Raw genomic sequence first — 27,527 nt, forward strand, 5'->3', positions numbered from 1 at the left:
AAAAATAAAAATAAGAAACTAACCCAACACCATGGGGTGGCAGGCGGGTTTTGTGAAGACTAACATCCTGCTGTCCTATGAGAACACCTGTTACAGGTGAGCAACATTTGCTTTCTCACAGGACAAGTCAAGGGTATGCAGAGCTTGCTCTCCTGGATTGGAGTGGGGCCTGGGAAAAAAGGTTGGTAGTATGACGGATTGATTGAGGTGAAAATCAGAAACTACCTTAGGTAAAAATTTAGGGTGAGTGCGGAGTACTGCCTAGTCCTGCAGAAATTTAGTGTAAGGTGGATAGGTAACTAGGGCCTGTAATTCACTAACTCTGCGAGCTGAAGTGATTGCCAAAAGGAAAATCACTTTCCATGTGAGATATCAAAGTTCACAAGAGTGAAGAGGCTCAAATGGTGGTTTCATGAGCAGACCCAAAACCAGGTTAAGGTCCCAAGAAGGGGCCGGAGGATGCAGTGGAGGCTTGAGGTGAAGCAAGCCTTTCAAAAAACATGTTACAAGGGGTTGTACTGATATAGGGACATCCGACACCTTTATGGAAGGCGGCTACCGCACTGACATGCATTCTGGAGGAAATTTTTAGACCTGACTGACAAGTGCCAGAGATAGTCCAGAAACTTCGTGATTGGACAGGTAAAGGGGTCAAAGGATTGAGAAGAGCACGAGACGTAAACCTGGTCCATTTATAAGAATACGACTTTCTCATGGAAGGCTTCCGTGAAGCAATCAGGACACGGGAAACTGGTTCAGAAAGGTTAAGTGGCTGAAGGATTAACCTTTCAATATCCATGCTGTCAGGGACAAGGCTTGAAGATTGGGGTGGCATAGGCACCCGTCATTTTTAGTGATTAGAAGCGGATCTTTTCCCAAGGGAATGTGCCTGCAAATGAAAAGATCCTGAAGTATCGGAAACCACACTGCACAGCCAGTGGGGTGCTATCAGGATCATAGTTCCCTTGTCCTGACATAACTTCACGAGTGTCTTCGAGAGAAGTGGAACTGGAGGGAATGCGTATAGACCAGTTGCCCTTGATAGGGAGAACACGTCTCTTGGCTGATAAGTGTTGGCTGCGAGAGAGAGAGAGCGCAGAAGTTGCCTATTTTGCGATTTTGTGGTGACGCAAAGAGATCTATTTGAGGATAACCCCATTGTTGGAAGATGGAGTTTGCTACTGAGGGGTTGAGAGACCACTCGTGCGGTTGAAAGGTGCGACTCAGCTTGTCTGCCACCACATTGTCCACTCCCGGCAAGTAGGTGGCCCTGAGGTACATCGAGTGGGAGAGGGCCTCCGCCCATATCTGTGCAGCCTCCTGACACAGAAGGTAGGAGCCTGTCCATCCCTGCTTGTTGTTGTACCACATGGCCACCTGGTTGTCCATCTGGATTTGGATGACTTGATTGGCGAGGCGATCCTGAAATACCCTGAGAGTGTATCTGATTGCTCGCAGCTCCAGGAAATTTATTTGGTGTTTGGCTTCCTCTGGAGACCAAGATCCTTGTGTCTGCAGATCGGCCACATGGGCTCCCCATCTGAGGTTGGTAGCAGCAGTGGTGAGAGTTAGAGGGTCTGGAGCCTGGAATGGCAAGCCCTGGAGGAGATTGATCTGATTTTTCCCACCAGGCAAGAGACAGACTGAGTGAGTCGGTTATGTGGACAATGGTCGACAGGGGCTGAATAGATTAAGGTCACAATGGACTCAGAGTCCACTGCATGATTCTCATGGCCAAGCGAGCCATCGCGGTGACCTGAACTGAGGATGCCATGTGTCCCAGGAGGATGAGAAAGCGGTGTGCAGTCGGAGTGTTGAGACTGCAGCTGGTGTGCCAGAGACACTAGAGTGAGCTCGCTGTCTAGGCAGGAAAGCCTTTGCCTGCAAGGTGTCCAGGTCTGCCCCAATGAACGATAAGGTTTGAGATGGGATTAAGAAGGATTTGTCATAGTTGACTAGAAATCAGTGTGTAAGGTGAGATGTAGGGATGACAGAACAGCTTGCTGAGTAGGAGCCCTGATTAACCAATCGTCTAGGTAAGGGTAGGATGTGAACACCTTGAGTTGTGAGAAAGGCTGCAACTAAGAGGCATTTTGTGAAGACTCGTGGTGCAGACGCAAGGCCGAATGGAAGCACTCTGTACTGATAGTGCTTGTGGCCTACTAGAAACCTCAGGTATTTGTGATGAGATGGAACTATCGCAATACGAGTGTATGCGTCCTGGAGGTCTAGAGAGCAGAGCCAGTTTCCTCTTTGTAGAAGAGAGCCCAAGGTTACCATCTTGAACTTCTCGGAGGTACTTGAGGGCACGTAGATCCAGAATTGGACGAATGCCTCCCAATGTTTGGGGGATTAGAAAGTACCGGGAATAGAACCCTAGGCCTTGTGAGTATGGCACTGGTTCTATTGCTCTGGACTGGAGGAGGAAGGAGACCTCCTGCTCCAGGAACAGTGAGTGGTCCGATGTTTTCCACGTCAGTAGAGGTGGGGAGTCCGGTGGAATGGAGAGAAAGTTCAGATGATAACCTTGAGCAATTATCACTAGGACCCACTGGTCTGAGGTGATTGAGTGCCACCTGCTGAAATGGCACAATCGACCTCCCACTGGTATGTGGGTAAAGGAAGCTGGCTGCTGCTCTGTGAGTCAAAAACCAGAAGCAGGGCCCGGCTGAGGGGGGGCTTTTGTTTCCGTGTGACGAGACTGGGTTTTCTGAAACTGTCTCGTAGAACAGGTTCTGGTTAGTGGCAGGTAGGACTTTGTCGGGCAGAAGAATGACTTTAGAGTCCTTCCAGAAGGGCTGTTTGGAAGAGTACTCAAGGCAGAGAGAGCTGTCTTAGGGTCTCATGATGATCCTTTAGTTCCATCACTGTCCGTTGAATCTGCTCGCCAAACAGATTGTCTCCTACACAGGGGAGGTTAGACAATCTGTCGAACTTCTGGGCGAAGGTCTGAAGACTTGAGCCAGGCCCATTGTCTTGCTAAGATAGCAGCTGCAGATACCCTGGTTGCAGTGTCAAAGATGATTGTATCTCATGCTTGCCTGCCTCAAAACCCTTGTTGACTAGGATTTGTAGTTGCTCTTTAAATTGCTGAGGCAGGGAATCCAAGTCAAGTCTTGTAGCTGCTAAAATATGACCCTGTTATATTGGGTCATATAGAGCTGATAAGCAGCAATTCAAGAGATGAGCATTGATCTCTGGAAGACATGGCGACCAATGGCATCTAGAAACTTCTGTTCCTTGCCAGGGGGAAAAGTGTGAGGTTTTGATCTCCTTGCTCTTTTCTGTGCAGATTCTACAACTACAGATTGGTGATCCACTTGAGTTTTTGAAAACCTGGAGCTGACTGCACCAAGTAGGTAGTGTCAGCTTTTCTGTGGACTGGAGCAATGGAGCCAGGATGTTCCCAGTTTTTTTTTTTTTAGTAGATCCAGAAGAACCTGGTGGATAGGGATGAAGGTTATTTCCTTGGGAGCATTCAAGAATTGCACCAACTCCATCTGATGCCTATCATCCTGTTCAGTTTGTAATTGGAAGGGAACCAATTCAGACATTTCCTTCACAAAATTTATAAAGGAAAGGTCCTCTGGAGGAGAATGCTTTCTACTTTCAGTGGGTGAAAGCAAATCAGTGTCTGGTGAGGAATCATCAGTCCAGGTATCATAGGGGTCAGCACCTGTCCCTCTAGGAACTAGAGGGGGACAGGTTGGTGGGATTCCTGAAGGTCCTGGTCTAGGCTCCAAAGGAATTGAAGGATTAATTAGAGGCACCGATGAAGGCATCAAAGGCACCGATGGATGGATCGGTGGAGATGGGCATATCGGCATCGATGGCTAAGGCAGAACTCCCGATGGAGGGATGCGGAATGGTGTTTCTCCTCCTAATGACAGTAAACGGGAAGGGCACTGGAGCCATTGGTGGAAAAGCGGCAATAAGCACTTCCATCCTGGAGAGCAGTGGTGCCAATGTTGCTGGAATCGGGTCGGTTCCACAATTGGTACCAGGGTCGGTGCATTGCCTTGTCGATGGCCTCCTGAACCATCCGGTCCAGTTCTTCTCAGAGACTTGGAGCAAGCAGCCCCAGCTCTGGTACAGAAGAGGAAGGCAGAGGCATAGCCAGAGGGACCACCGTTAAAGGCGGAGTCGTGGCTACCAATACCCTTTCGGGTGAGGGTTGCCTCAGTGACCCGGTCGCCGAAAGGTTTGGTGCCTTTTCTGGATGGGGTTTCTTCGACGGCGGCGAGGTAAATGATTTTGCTCCCTCGATTGTCCGAGGCTTTCAATGCCAATGGCAATGTTTGTCTCTACGATCCCCTTGGTCCTGAGGGGGAGCAGAGGGTGTCAAAGGCCGAGATGTTGTCAACGCCAGACTGTCACCGGCCGGTGGTCAATACTGGCACGAAGTTGACTGTGCCGGTTCTGACATCAATGCAATGGACGGCGTCTGGGTTTGAGCACGGAAAAGAAGTTCCATCTTCTCCATTCTGGCCTTGCAACCTTTTGGGTGTCATTAGGGTAGATTTGGTGCAGGTCAGGACATCATGCTCACATCTTGAGACATTACACAGATTTTGTGGGGGTCTGTGATGGACATGGTGCGATTACAGTCCACGCACCGACGGAACCCCAACGCCATGGCAAAAATTGAGCCATGGTATGGTCAACTGCCAGTAGGCCGCGAGGGCCAAACTCAGTGGTAATCGATGGAAAATGGGTAAAGACTTACTGGAGTACTGCGGCTTGAAAAAAGTTGGAGTGACCCCTGTGGGGTAAATTCAATTTTAGTAATTCCGTGAGGAAAATTCTGTCAGGAATCTCTACAGAGCTCCTTAACCGTGTGGCTACTGCTGTGCGGAAAAAAGACTGAAGGGGGACCCCTGCTGGCTGCAGGGTTAGTGCCATGCTGGGCATGCTCAGTAGGGGCCAGTCAAAGTTCTGGAAACTTTGACAGAAGTTTTCCGTGACTGGGCTCCATCCTGTGATGTCACCCATGTGAGGACTTCCTGTTTGTCCTCAGAATGTGGAATACTTTTTGCATCCCTTTGTTTCACAAGCATATTTCTACATTAGAGATTCACCACATTTTAGTGAAGTTCTATATAGTTTACCAATGATTACTGATCCAGCATTGATGATTTCTCTGGATATCAAATCTTTATATTCTAATATCCTGCAGGAGGCAATTGACATGATTGGCTCTGTTAAAGAAAATGGATGTGTACCATCTGCATTTTTGGTTGAACTGGCTAGGATTGCTCTGACAAAATTTTAAGGGCAAGTTTTCAGCAAGTGCATGGAACAGCAATGGGGGCCATGATGGGCCCCAATATTGTTCGCTTGTATCTGAGGAATGTTTTATATATTTTTCTCCTAATTTCACACATATGGTGTGAAATTGTTTATGATCTGTTCCTGATATGACAAGGGACACAATCTAACCCCTAGGTTCATCAAAATGTTTTAATATCGCAGGCCTAACATCCACAATAAGGAAAAGGGGAGTGTTTAGGGTATTTTTAGAGTTACTGCACCATGCGGTAACCTAGCACTTCGCATAGGTAGTATCACATGGTGCAGTAAACTTCATGCCCCGCGATAGTTCCTATTTCATCTCTCGCACTGCGAGAGCGCAGGAGCCTATTGGGCCTTCATAATAGTCAAGTATTTTTCTATAGGAAGGGCAGATAATAGCTCAAGGTGAGGTATTGGTGGTGGTTTAAGGGCCAGGTTTTCATGCATAGTGAGGCGCAAGAACAGCACAGTACACCTCTGAAGATTTGATGTCATTTGAAGTGAGGAAAGTCTCACAAAGATGAAATTTTGTACTATGTTCTCTCCCTAGCTTGATGGTACCCTGTTATAGACTCCCTCCAGTGCAGATATGCTGCTACCACCAGGCACTAGAACACTCACGATTGCATAGGGGATAGAGAGAGAAGGACCTTGTATTGGTAATGTGTTCCTGCCACAGGAAATGCATAGGGGATAGAGAGAGAAGGGAAAAAGGTCTATAGAAACTGGAAGCTCTTGCTTTGTTCCCTATTATGGCCTGCTTCTGGAAATGAAGGCATATTTGCAGCAAATGGGACTTCCAGAGGCCAGCAAGGCTAGGAAGGTGCTGCCATGCTCTTTTCTATGGAAAACTGAAATGAACCGAAAGTAGTGCCCCATCCCCATAACCCCAAATAAGTTGGATTTTTCAGGATATCAAAAATATGCTAATATGGTTCATGGATCAAAAAGTGTATTCAAAGCTCTTAAATATTCATAATATATTTAAGGGGTGGGGGGTAAGGGATGGAACAGAATTGAATTTGCAAACCACATTATATTGGGCCTAATTTACTAAGACATTTTGCCCCATCATAGAATGGACAAAAGGCCTTTATAAATCAGGCCCAAAGTATCTTGAGTTTCCAAGTTGACCTGCTCTAGATAAGAATAGTATTAAGTACAATAATATCCACAAAGTAGTCGCTTTCACTTCCATACTTACATATGCTGGTGTGTAGCGATAAGGTGCAACAAATTCAGAGTTGTAGGTTGTTTCTAGAAACCTAAAAAAAACAAAAAAAAACTAGATGACAATTCATATTACCGAAGTATTGTGTGACCTTCACATTGGCCTCAATTTCACCCAAATTCAGAGCACAAGATTTACCAAGCTGGGTCAGACCTATGTTCCAGTAAGCAGTAGGAGCTTTAGAGGAAATATATATATATAAAGGAACAGGGCATGCATGTGTAGCACTGTGCAATGGCTCTCAAACTCTTCCTATTTTAGTACTCATGGCTTAGGGATGAATTGAACTCCATGTGACATCCCTGACATGTTAAATAGCCTGTGAGAGATCACTCTTTCATAATACCTTTTACTCTAACCTAGTTCTATTATTTGCCTCTAACGTCCTATGGTCAATTAGTGCTACAATTTTAACAGTTGTGTGAAGTTGTTCTTACTCCTTTGAAACCCGTTGCCTCCTAATGCTTATATTTTCAGACTGAATAATAGTTCACCATTTACTTTCTACAGACTTTTCAGGTGTTCTAAAAGATGTGGTGTCTCAGAGGGTTAAACTGTCACAGAAGATATATGAAACCAATATTGCAAAATCAATGAAATACAACACAGGACCCTAAAAAAGGATTATAGAGTAGTACTTTTCATGGGTGACAAGTCTCCGCAAGAAGTGGCGTCCCTACAATTTGAGAAGATATACTTACCTGGTGTTGAAATGAAATTCAGAGCCTGCTCCAAAGATGGTTCTACCACCACTAAACAGGACAAAAGTGGTTCTAGCTTTCTGGAATTTTAGAATTTGCTTCAACCAAACCTGCAAATTTATAGGTCTAAAAGCAGCACTTCCTAACTTTTCAGGACTACCGTACCCTTATTAAAAGGGAGTTTGGGGTGTCTTTTGTACCTCTAGGGTCACAAATTCATAACTCACACAAAATATTGTATTTGCAGTGTGCTGTTTAACTGCCAAACACCTGACAACTGACACTGCTGAATTCAGTCTCCTGCAGAAAGGATATTGGTGCAGCAGAGCCAATGGTGTACAGACAGCTGGAGGGCACATTTCTTGTGGCGATTGTCTGACAAAAAAAGACACCAGTCTGAAGCTCCAGGAAGGAACAGAGGGAGATGTGGTAGAAAAGGCATGCCAGATAGCCCAACTTTACATTGCTCGCTTCAGAGAGCAGGGGTGAGGAGGGCACAGAATGTCACAAGTGGGCACTGTCCTGCCTACTTCACTTCCTCCCTTTTCTAAATGTGTCAAAAATGGCATCTATACATAAACAAACCATGCAGCAACAGTTAGGAGTACAGCTTTGCTATGTCAATATTCATATTGAATTTGTAATAAACTAGAATATAAAAAAAAAAAACATTAGTACTTTAGGGAATCAGATCCCAATACCTAAGCTGGATATAGTGTATTTCTCTACCTTGTTTGTCAGATTCCCCACCAAGTCCCTTCTCTGCTTTTATAGTGTCCATCTTAATTTAAATTTCTGCTTCTTTCCACATCCATGTCGCCCTCACCTTTCTCTAAGATCTCTAATCTCCCCTCTCTCTCCCCTCACCTATTTTACACCCTGCCTCTTCTCCCAGTGAGGCTGAGCCCTCCATCTCTCTCCTGGACTCTTCCCCCTGCGTCTCTCAGCCTTCCATATGCCTCTCTAGTTTCCACTTCACCCTCCAATCCATACACCAAGCATTCCATCTGGCTCCCCCACTTCCCCTTGTTCTTGGCTCCCTTGGTCAGTCCCTATAAATCGCTCTGGTCTGTTCTGTACAACTCCCAGCACCTTTCCTCTTCCCTCCCTCTCCATCTCCCCTATCTTGTGCAATCATTACAACTAGGAAACAAAAAGGAACCACCACAAAACTCGAAGGACAGGCAGTCAAGGAGAAAGCAGGGGTAGGTAAAAAAAAAAATAAAAAAAAAAATAAAAAAAATCACTGCACTTTATCCCTGGGGCTACCTAGTCTCTCTCCTCTCCATGGGCTCATTTCTAATCAAAAAGCCCATGCAATAGAAAGACAGGAGGTTGAGGAGACAAGCCATGCTCACTGCACCCTCCCCCTAGCAATATTTGCTTCTGCTTCAGTTTCACAACCACCAGCTTCCTCTCCTGCTATTCCCCAGTTGCTAACAGATTGGGAAATGCCACAGGTGATCCAGGAGAAAGGGCAGATTGGTGCTGGCAATGGGTCACCGAGAGAGAAAAAGATGTTGGCTCTTCCTGCACAGTAGCAGATTGTTGCCTTTTACCCCTTCTTGTGCAGTGGTGATGTGCTGCCTGTGTACATCCTGACAGACTCATGTACCACTGACATATTAATGTGTTACAAGATATTAATTGCAGCTATTGACAGCCATGATACATACTGTACTTAGTGGCCATGTTTGGCAGTTACATTAGAGGGTCCATTTCCTTTATCTTCCCCGAGTACAGTAAGCAGTAATCTGCAGGCAGAGATGCTTCATTTGTGGTTTGCTGATCAAAGAACCATGTTTTCACATGTGTGTCAAAACACCAAGTAATCATTGGATACTTTCAGGGGCTCAAATTTTTTTTTTTTAGAACACAAAAACCCACTTACTGCCCTCTTTAAAGTCTACTACTCAGAGTGCTGGCACTGTCCTACAATAGGAAAGCCCTTAGCCATCTCTGCAAAACCTCCAAATCTAATTGCCCCCAAAGGCAAAATCACAATTCACTTTGTACAAAAAAAAAAAAAAAAAAAAAAAAAAACACAAACCACCACTGAAGTAATAAAAAAAGCTCAAAGACTTGTTATTCTTAGGTTAGAGATCGGTTAAAGTATATTTTCCAGCCAAAACTGCTGCTTGAAATGAGAGTAAGGGAGCTTTGGTTTTCCCCCTTACTAGAGGAGTGTACCATTGATCTGGGGAGGTTCTCTGCAGAGTTAATTAAGAAGTTTGGATTCTGCTCTCCAAGTGGGAATGTGCAGATGGCGTGTCCCAACTGCTTATCATCCCAACACAACTGCTATTCTCATGGACTTTTAGCCTGGAACTTGAGTTAATAGCTTATGGATGTTTAATTAGACTTTCAAGCAGTCAGGAGCTTGTTTTCTGTGTAATTTTTCTTCTTAATTTAAAGGAAAGGAGTAAGGAGTTTCCCTTTTGGGGGGTCAGCTTACAGTTGACATCTGCCTGCTGTTAAAGATGGTTTTGGACTCTTAAGCCAATTTTTAAGAATGTCCTGCGAGAGCCTTGGTACCCCCTTCACAGTGGATTGGGGAGTCTGCTGTAAGGTTAGATCATGTGTTAGGGAAGATTCTGGCAGTCTTCTCTCCTCCAGAGGATTTAAGCTGTCTGGTGACTTGATGCACAGGAATTATATTTTTGCTTTAACTGTCTGTCTTTCTCCTCTGTTTGGAGGCATGGAAGTTTTATTCCACTTTCCCTGCTTCTTATTCTATTTTTCCCCTTTTGGTTTCAATTAATAATTTTTTCCACTTTAGAGTTGATAACCCATGGTACCTGGGAGTCAGTATCCCAAACCTTTGGAAGAGGGAAGTCTTTCATCCAGAGAGATACAGAGGGGTTACAAATTCCATCTAAAGCAAGGGATCCCAGTAAAGTGTACTGATAGGAGAAACAAAGAAGATACAAAGGTAACAAGAACTTAGTTGCTATTGAGAGAAGTTTTACATGAAGGGGTGAGAAGTGGCCACCAGGCACTGCCTAAGGAGTTAACAGAAATCAAAGAAGAGTTAGGTACTTTGCTGGTGCTTCTGAGGAGTTAGAGCAATGGTTCTCAACCCTGTCCTGGGGACCCCCCCAGCCAGTCGGGTTTTCAGGCTATCCACAATGAATATGCATGAGAGAAAATTTGCATGTTATGGAGGCAGTATATGCAAATTCTCTCATGCATATTCATTGTGGATAGCCTGAAAACCCGACTGGCTGGGGGGGGGGGGGGTCCCCAGGACAGGGTTGAGAACCACTGAGTTAGAGGATTTCTTGGAAGAGTCCCAGATTTAATCTAAGATCTGATTAAATATTGGGACTGTGTACTTTCTAATCACTTTATGTGGGAAGATTTAAGAATTAAGTTGTGAGGTGAAGGATTGAACTAATTTCAGTCTACATAATCTGAGTAATTTAAGTAAGTGGGAGAAGAAGTTTCATTGTAAATAAGGAGTGCTTCCAAAACAATTAAAAGACTTGCTAGAAAACATGAAGTCACAAGTTTATTCTATCTCCTGTCTTATTTACTGCTGCTAATCAAATAGAAGTGTAATTATTCAATCTGATCAAAATATCAGTAAAGAAGTTCTGCTGTGTGTTTATTAGATACAAATAGTGTAAGTTGGCAGTGCTGTGAAGTCAAGGATGGAGAAAGGGCTTGGTTGCAAAGAAGCAGGGTATAATCCTTTGTTCATCCCCACACTCAGCTTTACTCTGAGGACCAGGCTCCTATCGGGTGGGAGGAAAGGAGTTTTCATAGACACTCAATTCTTACTATGTGCCCCTAGGTGCCAGTTAAAGGAACCATCCTGCCCAGGGGTCACAAGAATAGAAAAATTTGCCAAGACCACAGTTACAGCCAACCTGGAAGACATGTGGGTTTCACCATCATGTGTAAATGTGCTGAGCTAAACATGTGGCGTTTAGTCACACTAAATCAAAAAATGAATAGTTTTAAAAATGTTATGGAAAATCTTACATCAACAAATTATTTTGTAGCTTTTTTTTTTTTTTTTTTTTTTTTAACTTGTATCTGAACTGTACTTAGAAGTCTGGCATACGTCCCACCTACTATAAACTTTTGATAATGCAAACCTTTTGTTTTCCTTAAAGAATTAAAATAGCTGAATAAAGACTAACCCAGAAAAATGAGCAAAAGATTTTAACACTTTTTTGGATGTTGAAATTGTGTACAACTTGGGTAAATGGGCAAAAAAAAAAAATGAAGTTTGAGGTTTGTTTTACAGTTAAGCATTCATTACATATGTCGTATTCAGAGGGGAAAAAACCCAAGCAATTTTTTTTCCATGCAAAGGCTCTAGACTGACAGTGTACTAAACTCTTTCCACTGTCCTCTAGGTGAACTTAAGTCTTTGAGCATATAATAGTTTCTAGGCTTATGTTTTAACTCATATGTAAAACTCAAAGTATCTATGCTATAAACATCAACTCCATTAAAAAAAAACCTTGAGTAACCATTTTTTTTGGCAGAGTATCTTCCAGGGCCAAAAAGATAGGGTACTGACCTGGACCCTCTAGAGCCTCAATACAATGGGTTTATACAAGGTCTCTGCTGAGACCCTACCTTGCATCCTTGTGTGCAATTGTGGAAACTACAAAACAAAATGGATATGGTTTGAGTAATTCAAAATGAGTGCCAAAGTGGGATAGGTCCTACATTATAAGCCGTACGCAGAAATGAATTCTGGAAGAAAGGGAAAGGAAGGAAGAGTGCAGACAAGATACAAACATTCAAAAAACAAAAAAAATACCAGAAAGCAGCATTTTTCATAAGACAAGCAGCTCAAGAACAAGGAGTCCTCAGATGATGCTGAAGGGAGTGACACTCTGCCTCAGAGGTTGCAGACAGCCAGGGAAGGCAATAGGGAGTTAAAGCATTTGCAGAATTCAAGAGTACATAGAGACAAAAAAGGGACCTTAGTGGGGAGAAAGATGAAACAAGCAAGAGCCCTGTGGCTTTTGTACAGTGGGTCAAACATCCATTTTACCACATATAGTGGGTTATCTGCTTCCACGCTGAGATTTTAGACTACTACAAAATGCTGAGTATTTCAGGAAAGAATTGATGAGATCACAACCCTAATTTTACTTGTCATTGGCTCAACATTCAATACCACATTAAATATAAAATTGCAATGAAGGTGCACAAACTGAAGAACAGATTCAGTGCCTTGGGCAAACACACTACAACAAATCTTATAATCCTATACATTCTCCCGTGTCATATAGAGGTCTTTTGCACATGCCCTTTCCTAAGCTGGCTTGCTTGGTTGAGGCTAGGGAATGTGCATTATTGGTGGCTGCCCCTGTGCTCACACTCACTGCCAGCATCTCTACAGCTTGCAGATTTTCTCAAGACATTCAAAGCCATGCCGACGATGTTGATTCATTCTCTCTCGCGCTCTCTCAGGTATTCCTTCAAGCTATTTTGTAAGCTATTAAAAGCACAGTAGCACACAAACTAGGATGGCAGCATATGTGTAACCAATCCTTAGATTCTAACCCAGGAATGCCAACCTACTGTTACTCTCCCCATCCCCACACCACAGGTGGGTACCATCTCCTCCTCAGCTGCACACATACATTCCATACCTTCATAAATATTCAGCCTGGTCAGACCTGCCAGCACCACGCAGGTCAAACAGGACTGGAAGCCCACACTAGAAAAGGCCAAGGAGGGGGAGGGTTGTGTAGGGGGTGAGTACAAGATAGAAGAGGAAAGCAGCAGACCGATTTTGACAGAACTGAGTACGCAGGACTCCTGAGTCTGCATCTTAGGGAGAGCAGTAGTGCCTTGCTCTATGCTGAGAGTTCATTTTCCTTTTGATGCAAATACTGTGTACTAAAGGGTGTTTTAAGGCTGTCACATAATAAACCAGAACTGAAATGCAAAGTTTCAAATTTTTAACAAAAAACAAATTGCCATAACATCAGAATATGAGAGTGCTACAACTTATCTGATGCCTCCTGCCTCACAAGGAGCTACAGAAAGTTTCAGATGAAAGCACTTAAAGTGTTATAAGTTCGCTGAAATAAATTGTGGTGAATGAGACATGAGCTAGTATAAAGAATATCTCTGACCCCTGAGGAAGGCAGGTAATCCTTTTGAAACATGAGCCTAAGTCTGGCATGCCAACATGAACTAAAGGATTGTTCAAGAATACTTGAGCAGAAGATAGTTTATGGTTAATGTTTAAGATAAGTGCACATTTTTTGCCATATAGGGGCAAACAATTTAGAAAATTCATTTGCAAAATTTACAATTTCAGCGAATTGGTAAACATTGCAATGCTTTCATTTGAAAATATCAGTAGCCCACTGCAAGACAAGACACATTAGATCAGTAAGTTATAGCACCTTCATATTCTGATACCATGTTCATTGATATGGCAATTTGTTAAAATTGAAATATCTTGCACCTCTGTTCTGGTTCAGTGCATTGTAAATTGTTACTTATTCCTTAAACTATTTTTCTATTCTGCCCTTGGTTAACCCCCCCGCCCAGTTCTCCCTCCCTGTTGATATGTACTTTCAAGCCTTTTTGTTATTATGTGAACCGGTATGATGTCCCCACTAATACCGGTATATAAAAGTTTCTAAATAAATTGTCAATATTGGAGGTGTTTTGCTACATGATTTTTCAGGACATAGGACCAGCATTGCTGGCTTGTCCTGCGCTGCCAAGTATAATGCAGGAATGAGCATGCACATTAGAAGCGGAGGTAGGGTTAGACGGCCGTTTGCTGAATTACTTGAATTCAGCGATTGGATTGGCTGGGGAGGAGTATGATGACGTGTAGGGCTTGAAGTGCCACTTTCCTCAGGGCAGGTGGCGGGAGCGGTAGGAATCTTGGCTCGCTGTAGTGTCAAGAGCTGGTTTTGCTTTTACATTAGTTCAGAACAGGCAGTTAATACTGTTCAAGGATAATACAAAAACAAAAAGAAAAGAAATTAGGGGACAATTTAATAAAAATATAAGTTAGTGTTGCACTCGCAGATTGTCGGCGAGATTGTTGTTGGGAGGCATGAAGAGGTGGGGCTCTGGAGAGCGAAGCATGCTGTGCCGAGGGAGAGAACGAGGAACACGTTTCAGCTTGAGAGTGTCTATCTCGGGGGGGGGGGGGGGGCAGTCGCCAGCAGGTCGAGTGTGTTCAGTGCGGGCAAGTATTCCCTGTCGCAGGTCACCTGACACTAGTTCTGGCGAGAGCAGGCCTGAGGTGGACCCCATGCCTGTGATGTCAGCTGTAAGACTGGAGAGCAGTGAGGAGTTTGCTCCCTTAGATCTGTCCCTGGATGCTTCGGGATGGGATTTTGATTCACCTATAAGGCCCTGGTTTACAAATACTACGAGTGACACATGGCCTGGGAGACAGGTCTCCAGGTAGGACAGGGCAGATAGTGGAAAGGTTAGGTTGAGGAGCATTAATAAAAACGGTAAAACCCCAGCAGGGAAAAGAGGCAGGAAGAGCAAGGGAACAAAAAAGGGGTTTCGGGAACAGTTACCGGAGGCAGGCAGGTAGGCTGTCAGCTTCCACGGCGAAGGGAGGTCCCGGGAAATAAGCGGCCCAGGAAAAGTCCAGGTTCTGAAGAGCGTCAACCGGACAAGAAAAGGAGGGTCCAATGATGGGAAGGGATGCGATACAGAGGCCCAGTCTGTCTCCTTGGAGAGCGTGCGGCGAAGTATGCGGGCGGAGGTGGCGTGGAGGCCGGAGAGCAATCTAGGTAGAGGTGAAGGTAGGTAGAGTTTGAAGCCTAACTGGCAGAGGGAAGATGTTGCTAGGGCGTGGCTCCCAGGAGGGTAGGGGTGGTGAGGTGGTAAGGGCCTCTGGTGACAAATTGAGGGGGTGGGGGCAAAAAAAAAATCCACACACGACAGATGTGTGTGGTTTTCACAGATGTGATTGAGATGCCGGCCACATTGAGACATGAAGCTTGATGAGAGAGTTGACCTTCACGGAGTGAGTCAGAGCACAGTGATGGGCGGTGCTGCCAGGAAGGAAGCAACTGCAGAGATGGGACAAGGAACAGAGGCTGGTGAGTTACAGTTGTCAGAGGGTAAGCAGGGAGGGGGTGTGGCAAAAAGGAGAAAAGTCCAGCACGTTTTACATCCGAGTCTGATTCCAGTTCTTCTTCCACATCAATTTCCAATGGGATAGTTAGTACAAGACTACAAGGGAAGGTGGGTCTGAAGCAGGATATGGGACATCCGGCTCTGGCATCGCTGACAGTTGTGGGAGGAGGTTCCAAGAAAATTGAGGAGAAGAATTTGCAAGAGAAAATGTCAATATTAAGCTTTTGGAGGGCAGGAGGGGTGGTAGGAAGGAGAGGAAAAGGGCAAGAAGGGGGAAGAAGAATTCTGGGGCACCTAAGATCTCTAAGAATATTGTAAATTGGGTGAGAGGTATCTTCTGTTTGGATAGTGTAGTAGGACATTTTCAGCCTACACAATATGGGGCATTACTGTTGTATGGAGATAGCGTATTGGGGGCTTTCCGAGATTGAGGGTTGGGCTTGGCTCAATTATGATGAGAAGTTTCGGGATAAGTTGGCTGGGAATAGACATATGTCATGGAGCACTCAAGACAATCTGTGGTTGATACAAATGACCAATGAGAGTGTGGGAAATATTAGGAGTGGCGGCACTGGGGTAGTTAGTGGGGGGGGGGGGGGGGGGGGGAGGAGCCAGAACAGGGGCACAGGGAAGTAGTTCCTTTCGAGGATTGGAGTCTGGGATTAAAGCAGGTGCAGGGGAAGTTCAACATGTGTTGGCAATTCAATAGACTCATGTCTTTTCCCGGATTGTAAGTTCTGGCATGCCTGTGCCAATTGCAATGGGGCCCACCCAGCGTCCAAGTGTTCGCTGAGTGCTGTCCCTGCTGTCGCCAAAGGGGGCAAGCAGTGATGTTTTAGCTAAAGCGAGTTACTGGATGGAAAGGGGGGGGGCCCTTGCTGGATAAGAATCTAGTTAAATTCATATTATGGGCAAATATGAATGGTTATTCTGTGGCGACGGTGAGGGCTCAGGTAGGGGGGGGTCATTTTTTCAGAAGTTACAGGGTTGGGGTAATCCAATGTGTAGCTTTCAGATCAAGTGAATTTTTTTTTTTTTGGGGGTGGGGGGGGGGGGGGTGGCAGAAGGATAAGGAATGGGAAGGTGATAGGAGGAAGCCCAGATACACGGACTTGATTTCTGATAGGGTAGTTGCCGGGTGTGTTGGTCCGATTACAAAGCTTTGCTATTTAGGACAGCATTTGCTAGCTTTTTTTGGGGCCATGCGCATCAGTGAGTTGGTGGCAAAGTCTACGGCCTCTTTCTATGACCCAGGGTTATTGGCGGAGCACGTCAAGGTGTACCCTATGTACGTGGAATTGTTCCTGCGAAAATCCAAAACGGATTAGAAAGGGAAGGGTCAGATCACCACGCTCCTCCCCGCAGCTTGTGAAGCGGTATGCCTGATCAGGTTGATGCACAGATACGCGAGGAGTTGCCCTCCAGTTTTAGGGTCCTTTTTGGTGCATGGTAATGCGGATCCATTAACTAGGTTCCAGTTTATGAGTGTTACACATGGTAATTTGCAGTTTGGGAGGGATACAGCAGATTATAGTTCACACACTTTTAGAATAGGGGCAGCGACTTCTGCAGCAGAAGGGGAGATATCTGGGGCTGGTATACAAAGCATTGGGAGGTGGAAATCAAAGGCTTTTCTGTCCTACGTGCGGGCAAAAAATAAATAAATATCATAAAGGGGTGATAAGCTCTTCACCAACGGAGGGATGAGCGGCCTTATACGGGGGACAAGAGGGAGGGATAATGACTGATATATTTTTTTTTTATGTTGCAGAGTTATACAGGGAGGTGCAGAGAACAGGGTGTGCCTGGATCATGGGCCACTCATTCATACATGGAGCGCAGCGGCGGGCTTTGGGAAGGCCATATGGTGAACATCTGGACCTTGAGCACCTGAACTGGAGTGTGGCATGGTTCAGTAAAAGGGTCATGGTCTGGGACAAGCTGTTGCCCTTCATTTGGGAACGAACGGATATGTGGGGAGTTCTGGATATTATCCTCATTCATTTAGGGGGTAATGACGTGGGCAAGAAGACATGTAAAGAGTTAGTAACATGTTAAGAAAGATTTCACAAGTCTGGATCAGATGACCCAGGGGTGAGGATGGGATGGTCAGACATCATTGTCCGGCTCAAGTGCCAACACGAGATCTTATGGAACTCGGGAGTCAAGAAAATGAACTAGCAAATTGGGAAATGGATAATTCAAGAAGAGGGTTTATTCCAAGGAGATGGAGTACACCTGTCAGATTGTTGGGATGGATCTCTTTAATAATTCCTTACAGGAAGGGTTAGAGAGTCATTACAAGGGATTAGGGCTGCAGTGAGGGAATAAGGACAGCTTACATGTCCTTGTTTGTGACGGGAACCCGAGCTGCTATTTGGAATAACTAGTGTTAAAGGGGGGTAATCGGGGGAGGAGGGGAAGCTGCACAAGAAGACCTATAGCTCTGAGCTAGGGCTTACCCTCGCTGGTGGTGAGGCAGGGGAAGGGGGGGAATTTGCTCTACTACTGGGGCAAGGTGGTAGGAGGGTGTTATGGAGTTACAATTGTATGTAAGGGCTCAGGTTATGTTTATTAAACTGCGGCCTGTTTTGAATGCCAGCTTTAATAGGTTTTATATAGCGTCGTTCGAGGGTACATCACAATGGTTTACAATACCAAACAAAACTAATAAAAAAAACAGTGTATAATGCAATTTTATATAACTGACAGGCTGGGTACCGCAGTTTCCAAGCAGGATTCACAAATATAACACAAGACAATATTTCGAGGCTCTAGATGTTAAAGACCCTCTTTTTGATCTTCCAAATAGGTTCTCTCAAAGAGCCAAGTTTTGAGGCCTTTTCAGAATTTCCTTAACTCAGTTTCTAGCCTTAACTCTGCAGGCATGGTGTTCCAACGGCTAAGACCTGCAATGGATACAACTCTTTCACACACCAAAAACAGAAGTGCAGTGTTTAGTGAGGGAATATGGAGTAGGCCTTTGTTCGCTGACCTCAATGACCTGCTCGGGGTATGTAGTCTAATTGAGAAGTTTAACCAGTCTGTTTTCTGACCATATATTGCCTTGGGAAGGATGCAACAAATTTTGTACTATATTCTTTGAGTAATCAGGAGCCAATGTAGTTGTATCAATATCTGAGTAATGTGGTCTCGTTTTTTTTACAAGTTTGTCAGAACTCTAGCTGCGGAGTTTTAACACCTGCAGCGGATGCGGAGTAGTTTGGGGACGGCCTAATTGTAATGAGTTGCAGTAGTCCAGTGAGGAAAATGTAAGAGCTTAAAGGACTGAACAGAAATCATTGGTTTCTAATAAAGGTTTTAGCCATCTTATCAACAATTTGTAATAGCCTTCTCTCTATTTAGTCGTGATGTGTTTCTTAAAGTTTAAATCACAGTCAATAGTTTAAACCTAAATCTCTTACTGACTCAGCCAGAGTTAGTTTGATGTTATTTGGCATGTTTAGTGCATTGTTCGGAGTCTCTTTTGGTTTCCTGTTATTTGGGGGGGAGGGGGGGGGGGAGAGGATGAGCGAGCTAAGAGCATGTCTGGCCTCCCTGTGTTAACTGTCATTTCTTATTTCCTATTGTTTCTACTGCCAAAAAAAAAAAAATTGTGTACTCTGGCTCCAGACCCAACTTCATGCAATTTGTCTGCTAACAGGCATGCAAGATCTCTAGAGTAGGGTCTCTGTATCCAGCAGCCAGGTTTCCAATGCCCATCAAAAGGCTAGCTTTTACATCTAGCCAACACTGAATACGTGTACAATCAAGGGTTTGAATTTTAACTGAAAGCAGGGCACCTGACCAAACAAGGACCCCTTTTAAAACTGAATGATGTCACAGAGGCAGTAAACTACTTCTATCACAGCAGCTAATCCACTACAACAATTCAATTAATTCCTCTAGATTCTCACACAGTAATCTAAATGTTTAGACTAAACTACAGTGCAGAAAAACAAGCAGCTAAATGGTTTTCCTTTATGAAAAAGGAAACCAAACATTTTACATGGAGACTCCGCTAATTTAATTTCTCATCTTTACATTCATTGATGTATCTAACTTGCAGCGACAGTTATTTTCCCTCCCTGGGAAAGCCTACAGGATACACCAAATCCCAGACAGAAGACTGCAGCCTGAACCACAAAGCCAACCCAGATGTCATTAATAGGTGGGAATGTTTCTAGTGTGCATAAGTGAAGTAATGATCGTATCTACTTAAAGTGACAATTCTGCTAGGGACATACAGTTAAAGTAATATTTACCAAAAACAGAAGCCCAGACACTGAAAAAGGTTTTATAGAATTAGCTACCTGTAGTGTACTACCCATTAGTGCAACCTATCAGCTACTAACTCATCTTTAGAAAGAGGCTGGTGCATAGCAGTTTTATGTTTCACTGGCTCAAGCCACAGCTGATTCTGGCTTGAAAACACTGCAAGTTAGCTTCCTGTCTCCTCTCCTTCCAACCCAGGGCTGACAGGAGGGCATAGCAAGGCAAGGGATGTAAGCTATATAGAAAGCCACACATGATCCCTATTTGACACATTAAGGATCAGAGCTTTATCTGCAGCCCCTCTCACAGTGTAAGTCTCAAGAAGACAAATGACACAGGGGGCATTGAATGAAAATATTCTCATTATGTGCATTTGGCATATTTGTTGTATGCATGAGTTGCATAGAAGTTAACAGAAAAAAAAACAAAACTAATTTTGATGTAGTTTGACTGAGTTTCCTAACTTACGCACATTTTCTTGTGATCCAAGGGATGGTGTGGCAGGACAGCTCCATAACCTCTCTCAGGTCGTCTTGTGTCTCTAGAGAAGGAATAAAACAATTTCAAAAGGAAAATGTACGTAAATATGCTGTGTGATTTGTCCAAGTCGTCCCGCGTACGTTCATCAGAATGTAGCAGTAGCAAGAGCACAGTTTACACAATTCAATGTGTGTTTAAACAAAGCCAAGATTTTCCTCTTGTCCCAATTTACATTTCATTCCTTGGGAGGAATTTTAAGATTGAGAGTTCAGAAGTCACTGCTGTGCACATAAATCTGGGCATCAAAACTATAAAGTATGACTACAGCAGGCTCCAGAAAGGGGATTAAAAAAAAAAAAAGTTTGTTTTTACTCTTGTTTTGGAATAAGAGGCAGATACAAAAAGTTATAAATAGCAAAAATAAATAAGACTAAGGAAAAAAGTTTATAGAAAACGTAGGGGTTCCCTCCCCATCAGCTCTTCCTGCTTTGGTGGGTTTCCAGATGAACTGGAATCTGTTTGCAAGCAGAGTTAGGCACCAGGATCCCTCATTCAGTGTTGCTCCGTATTTTCATAGCAACACAGCAGGCTAAGGTCCATCTGCTCCATCCAATTTTGTTCTTGGTGCGGTGACAGACTTCAGCTCTAGTTTCTCTCCCCCCCCCCCCCCCCCCCCCCCCCACCTTTGGATCCCTCCATTTACACCAGGTTTTGGCTTCCACTGCTGCTTCTCTCCCCACTAGAAAAGCTATTTCATGCAGCCACCCTTTCCCTGCAGAAGTTCTGCTGCTCTCATTTGCCTTCCACTGAGACATTTTACTTCCTGAGCATTATTTGCACCTTTGTGGTATTAAAAGCTGTTATATCCCCATCTCTCTTCTAGGATATAGATATTAAGAACTTTGCGCCTCCTCTCACAAGGCTTTCAGGAGGTACGCCGCAATATTTGGATAGCCTCCCTCTGGTCAGCTTCTACCCTGTCTAGATCCTTTAGTACAGTGGTCCCCAACCCTGTCCTGTTATGGAGGGAGTGCTTGCAAATTCTCTCATGCATATTCACTGGGGATGTCCTGAAAACCCGACTGACTGGTGGGCCCCCCCCAGGACAGGGTTGGGGACCACTGCTTTAGAAAGTGCAGCCTCTAGAATTCCATGCAATATTTCACCAACAACCTGTTCAGAATCTCCACTGGTTTTAACCACCATTCAATTTAATATCCTGTATTTCCTGAAGCAGATACAGAATATTAAGATTAGACATTTGGATGTTTCTTACCAATAGTTTAACTTTCTAGATGGGGAACAGTCATGACACTCAAGGGAGGGGTGGGGGGGGAGGGGGAAGCATACTGAGACTACACCAAGCTGAAATAAAGATAATGAGTTTATCCTTTTCAAATTGACACCATATAAGCCAAAGCACCAATGACATTGTCCAAAAAACTATGTAATGCAAAGTGTTTGGCCCAAAAAAAAAAAAAAAGCAGCCTACACTGCCACTCAAATGGAACATTCAAATATTTTGATTCATTGACCAAAGCAAGAGATTTATATACTCTTAAGAGAATCAAATAAGCCAGCACCTCATTGTAGGTTTGTTCATATTTAAAAAAAAATAAAAAAATGAAGACATATGAGCCTACAATATTACAAAAAAATAAAGTTACACCAAAAAATGCTTATGCAATATGCATTTCCTTATGCTCTAACCATCACCTTCACATTGTTTTGCTAGTTTAGCTCAAAGGATAATGCTGAGATCTCCTCTGCCTCCTATCATGTACTGTTCCCACGGATTGACACTCCCCCTCCCCTGCCAACCCAAGCTTTTAAGTATTAAATACCATACCGGATCAGAATATTTAACTGAGCCCAGCAATGCGTTTTTGACAGTGGCTAATCCAGGTTGCTTGGAAGAAGAAGTACTCAAACAGATCATGATAGAAAGATCCATTCATTAAAAAAATAATATATAACAGCCAAGCTGCGATGGGACTGTTTACTAGCCAGGTAGGCTTCAAGAACAGTCTCACTGGTTGGGAGTGGTTCGTGCACCAGGCCTCCAGAAACTTGTCCAAGCCATTTTTAAACTAGCAGCACATCCTCCAGCAACAAGCTCCATAGTTTAATGGTGCAAGGACTGAAAAACCTGTGTTTTAGATCTACCAGTTTCCTGGAGTCTCCTCTATTCCTAGTACTAGTTGAAAGGGTAACTATTCCCAATCCCTAACCCTTCTCTCCTCCTATAACCCAGCCATTTCAGCAACGTTTTAGACAGGCCCTACAGACTGCCTTTTTAGAATCCAATACACATGCACCTCAAATCTGTAGGGGAATGGATTCTCCCCCCCCCCCCCCCCCCCTCTCAATCCTCACCCGAAACTATTAACACTGCCTCCTTATTGTCCCCAATTCCTGCCAGCCCAATGAACAGAAATCAGGTACAGGAAGTGAACCAACTTCCAAGCAAGACGGTGCACAGGATGGTCTATAAGCCAGCAAGCTGAACAAGTTAATATTTTAAGAACTTTAATGCTTGTTAGGTAAATTGCATCGACTAGTGGTGTAACACTTTCATACTAAATTGCCATACATTCAGTACTTTCAGGGCCAAATTAAGAGAAGTATAAAGAAAGGCGAGTTTCCAGGGTGATAATGTATTGACATGTGAGGAGCCTTATATTTGTACAGCAAAATTCAAAGTCTGTAGCACAGAAGAAAAAAAAATGTATGCATAAATTGGACACATAGTAACCACCAAAAAGGGGGTCTAATCAGCACAAGTTTTCAACTTGTGAGCAGTAGTGCCAATTGTCAAGGCTTCAACCCTGGCCTTTACTGCTCACAAGTTTCAAGCTTGTGCTGATTCGACCCCCTCTTTGGTATCTAGCACACAAGGGAATGCATTTTCGATATTAAAAAAGGAGAACTACCACAAGAGGTCCTTAAGAGTATTCTGTCTCTTTTGAAGGAAATACCATTCCTATTAAATAAATCAGTAACTAAGAAAAATAATCTTAAACCAGCACGAAAGACAAGCATGCCGGCAATCAAGGAACTTAGCTTCTGGTGCTATTTTAAAAGTAGCTTTCTTTTTTTTTTTTTTTTTTTTTTTTAACTATAACATGGGGGAACTGAGTCACTCAGCAGCACAGTGTCTCTTGAAGATATCTCCCTCTGAACTAATGAAACAAAGGAAGCTAGAGCACCCAATAAAAAGTTCCAATAAAGGCAAAAGCAGCCCAGGTACCTTTAAAGAGCAGATTAAGATACCAAAATTATCCCTGTCAATTGCTAGAAAGGTAGGGAAAAAAATACAGACACTCCATACCTTAAATGTCTGAATGCAAATGCCAGAATTCTAAAAAAAATAAGTTAGAAGGTATAGCACTGAATGAAGAGGTATACATAACTAGCATCTCAGATTTGCTGGAAGGAGGATAACCAGTGTACACTGCAATATCAGGGTACAAATTATATCACAACAGAAGAATCAAATTGGGGACGGAGTGGGGTATTGCACAGCAAAGTTGCTTACCTGTAACATGTGTTCTCCTAGGACAGTAGGATGTTAATCCTCACACATGGGTGACAGATGGAGCCCAGCATGGGAAAAAACTTGTCAAAGTTTCTAGACACTGACCAACTCACTGAACATGCCCAGCATGCCACTATCCATGCATCCACATGGGGTCCCTCTTCAGTCATAGAATTTGCGAAAAATAAAACAAATCTAAAGAAAAACCAACTCATTGGGGTGACAGGTGGGTTTCGTGAGGACTAACATCCTGCTGTCCTAGGAGAACACCCGTTACAGGTAAGCAACTGTCTCCTAGGACAAGCAGGATGTAGTCCTCGAACATGGGTGAATACACGGCTACAGACTGCTCCCAAAGAAGAGGTCCCCAGATGGAATGGAGGCCATGAGGATAGATCCTGCAGAAGCAGGAACCAGATCTGCCATGGCCAACCAAGGCACGATCTGGATCATGGTTCCTTGGTCCTCTTGAAGTTTCAGGTGAGTCCGTCACTAGTGGAAGTGGAGGTCATGCATTTAGGAGGCTGATGTCCCGATGAGAGAAGGCATCCATAACTGGTCAGCCATCCATCCTCACTAGGGAGCAGAACCGATCCACTTTCCTGTTGCACAGGGAAGCAAACAGATCTATGTCTGGAGTCCCCCAAAAGGTAGAAGAGCTGATCTGCCACCTCCTGTTTCAGGGACCATTCGTGGGGGCAGAAGTCCCAACAAAGCGTCCGTCACATTTTCGGCCCCTGGCAGGTATATGGCTCACAGGAGAATGCCCTGTAAGAGCCCAGGACCAGATCTGTACAGTCTCTTGGCAGAGGAGGAACAAACTAGTTACCCCCTGCTTGTTCCGTTACCACATCGCCACTTGGTTGTCAGTTTGCACAGAACTACCTTGTTGGTCAAGTGATCCCGAAACGCCCATAGGGCATACCGGATTGCCTGGAGCTCCAGGATGATTTGAAGACACTAAGGACCATTGACCCTGGGAGCTGAGGCCCAACCCATATGGGACATATCTGTAGTGAGAACGACCTGAGGTGGAGAAACCTGGATAGACATTTCCACTGCTCGGTTGGACAGGGTCTCCCACCACAAGAGGGATTGCAGAAGTGGTGAGGTGACTAGGATGAGAGCTCAAAGGTCCTGGGTGGCCTGACACCAGAGCACGATGACCACTGCACCCTGCACATGTGTAGAGCAAAAGGCGTGACATGCACTGTAGCCACCATGTGCCCCAAGAGACTCAGGATCTCGTGCGCAGAGACATGGTGGCTATGAGTGATCCTGCCAAGGCCAAAGCGCCTTCCTCTGGACCATATCAAACCTGGCCCTGATGAAGTCCAGCTGTAGTGATGGAACCAGATGGAATTTTGGGTAGTTTATTAGAAATCCCAGGGCCTCCAGGATCCAGATAGGAGAGAATGTAATGCTCCTTGCCTGGTGTCGCTCTTGATAAGCCAATCATCTAGGTAGGGGAAGACATGCACCCAGTGTCTCCTGAAATAAGCTCCCACTACCACCAGGCATTTTGTGAAGATGCATGGAGTGGATGAGAGGCCATAAGGCAGCACCCGATACTGAGAGTGCTCCTCCCCCACCAGAAAATGGAGATATTTCTGATGGCAGGGTGAGATCGCAATGAGCATAAGTGTCAGATTGAGGGAGCAAAGCTAGTCCCCAATCCTGAGGAGAGGAATTAGGGGACCGAACGAGACCCTTGAACAGATTTCTCGTAAGAGAAAAATTCTAATCACCCTTAGATCTAAGATGGGGCAAAGGCCTCCAATTTTCTTGGGAATCAGGAAATACCTGGAGTAAAACCAGTCATGCCACTAATTTTTCAGAACCAGCTCAAAAGATTGAGCCATTAAGGCAGCGGAGAGCTCTAGTTGAAGTATTTGCTGGTTTGTTGCAGACCTCCATAGGAGACATGGTGGAGACTGTGGAGGGATCTGTTGGAAGTTCAAACTGTACCCCCACCGAACAATGGATAGGACCCATTGGTCTGAGGTGACAAGAGCCACCGGTTGGCAAAGATTTTTTAAACGGCCCCCGCTGGAGAGTCATTCCTTGGGGGTAGGGATTGCTGGCTTAGACTCCCTCACTGCCAGTCAAAACCCTGTGGTGGGGCTCTGCTGCAGGGCTGGGTGTGGTCAAGGGACACATGGCTGCCTTACTCTTGACCTAGCTGGCGCCCAAGTAGGGTCTCACCCTAGCAGCTGGCAAATATGGCTGCAGCCTGTAAAAGGGGAGTTGAGGATTGCCATGATGGCTTTTGTCAGAGGACAGAGTCCAAGGTGCTGGCTGATAGCTTCTGGAGGGTTTCATGGTAATCCTTGAGCTGGGCTACTGCTTCTTTGATCTTAAAGATTCTCCCTGGTACAGGGCAGATTCTGCAAGATGGTCTTGTACTTCAGGCATAGACACAGCGATGCTCCCTGCATCGAGGGGGCCCAGGGCATCAGGGCAGGCTGTGTCAGCGAAACACCGAGCAGCAGGTTCAGCTGCTCCAAAGGCACAAACACAGTGAGTGAGCTCTGGTGGCTGTCCCGATGGAACCGGTGTCTCGATGCCCTGCAGGGCCTGGCTGACCACCAGCTGCACGTATCTCCCAACTCCTCCTCAAATGCTGATGAGGACAGGACAGCTTGAGGAGGTGGCCACAGCAAAACCAGATCCTCCCTGGAACCATGAGGGCAGAGATCTGTACCTTCCACTGGCATCTGTGGGGGGGGGGGGGGGGGGAAAATCACAGTGGTCCTTCAGGTTGCATGGAAGGCAAGCCTTCCTCAGCCTGGGACCGCTTCGGGTGAAGTACGATTGGACATGTGTGACTAGAATCGATGGCGATGTTTTCTTGATTTCCTCCAATGCTCGGCCCAGTCTTTCCCCAGCACTGAGGGAAATGGGAGAGGATCCAGGCCTGGAACGAGAAGCAACATACAGATGGGCTCCCCGCATCCAGTTCCAGCCTGGTAACCAGTAGTGGAGGACACACCGAAGGGGGGGGGGGGGGGGGGTCACCAAGACCTTACCCTTTGGTGTTGATGCCTCCAATGCTGAAGTCAAGGGTTCCAACTTTTTGGCACCAAACAACTTTTCCATTTTGAGATGCATGCGACAGCCCTTGGGGGAAGGTCGTCTGGGCACAACACAAACAAATTGCAGCCCCTCCAGGCACAAAACAGACTCATGGGGAGTCTGTAATGAACATGGTCCTGGGCACTGGGGGAACAGCAGATTATGACACTATGCAAAAAGAGGCAGCACCATCTAATCTACTGCAAACAATGAAGACACTTACTGCAGAGCCCAAAAAACAACCCCAAAGCGCAGAGGGACCTGATGGGACTCTGGAAGGAAAATATTTTTCTACACAAAAACAAAAGAGTGCAAACTAAGGTTGTGAGGCTTCAGCATAGCGGAAAAAGACTGAAGAGGGACCACATGTAGACACATGAATAGTGATGAATAGTGGGATGATGGGCACGCTCAGTGTGTCAGTCAAAGTTTCTAGAAACTGAAAGTTTTCTGACTGATTATGTCACACCCATGTGTGAGGACTACCATCCTGCTTGTCCTAGGAAACTATATGTTAAAGATGGCATAAAGTCAAACAGGAAAAAGATCCTGCAGGAGACCAAATGTACTGTAGAGTTTCTATCCATGAAGATTCTATGTGCAGTAAGGAAGAGTAGAGTAGAGTATAGTTGTGGAAGTATACTACCTGGCCAGAATAGAGAAATTAAAGCAACTAAAATTTGGCAACACTATAATGGGATATTTCAATTACCTCAATATTGACTGAGTGAATGTCACATCACAACACAGTAGGGAGGTAAATAATTAAAATAAGTGACTGCTTCATGGAGCAGCTAGTCCAGGAACCAATTAGAAGGTGGGGAGCTATTTTACA

The 27,527-nt window shown here is 44.8% G+C and overlaps 1 protein-coding gene across 2 annotated transcripts in view; it reads right to left on the bottom strand.

The window, feature by feature from the left end:
* C1H9orf135 (chromosome 1 C9orf135 homolog) overlaps nucleotides 1-27,527 on the bottom strand; it is a 68,696-nt gene that overhangs the window by 15,085 nt on the left and 26,084 nt on the right. For both annotated transcript variants that reach the window (XM_029612732.1, XM_029612722.1), the window contains exons 4-5: nucleotides 20,072-20,140; nucleotides 6,497-6,557 (exon numbers count right to left, since the gene is read on the bottom strand). In XM_029612732.1, the coding sequence (XP_029468592.1) occupies nucleotides 6,497-6,557; nucleotides 20,072-20,140 (130 nt within the window). The remainder of the gene's footprint in view (nucleotides 1-6,496; nucleotides 6,558-20,071; nucleotides 20,141-27,527) is intronic.

The sequence above is a fragment of the Rhinatrema bivittatum genome, chromosome 1, assembly GCF_901001135.1.
Source record: "Rhinatrema bivittatum chromosome 1, aRhiBiv1.1, whole genome shotgun sequence".
Taxonomy (NCBI): domain Eukaryota; kingdom Metazoa; phylum Chordata; class Amphibia; order Gymnophiona; family Rhinatrematidae; genus Rhinatrema; species Rhinatrema bivittatum.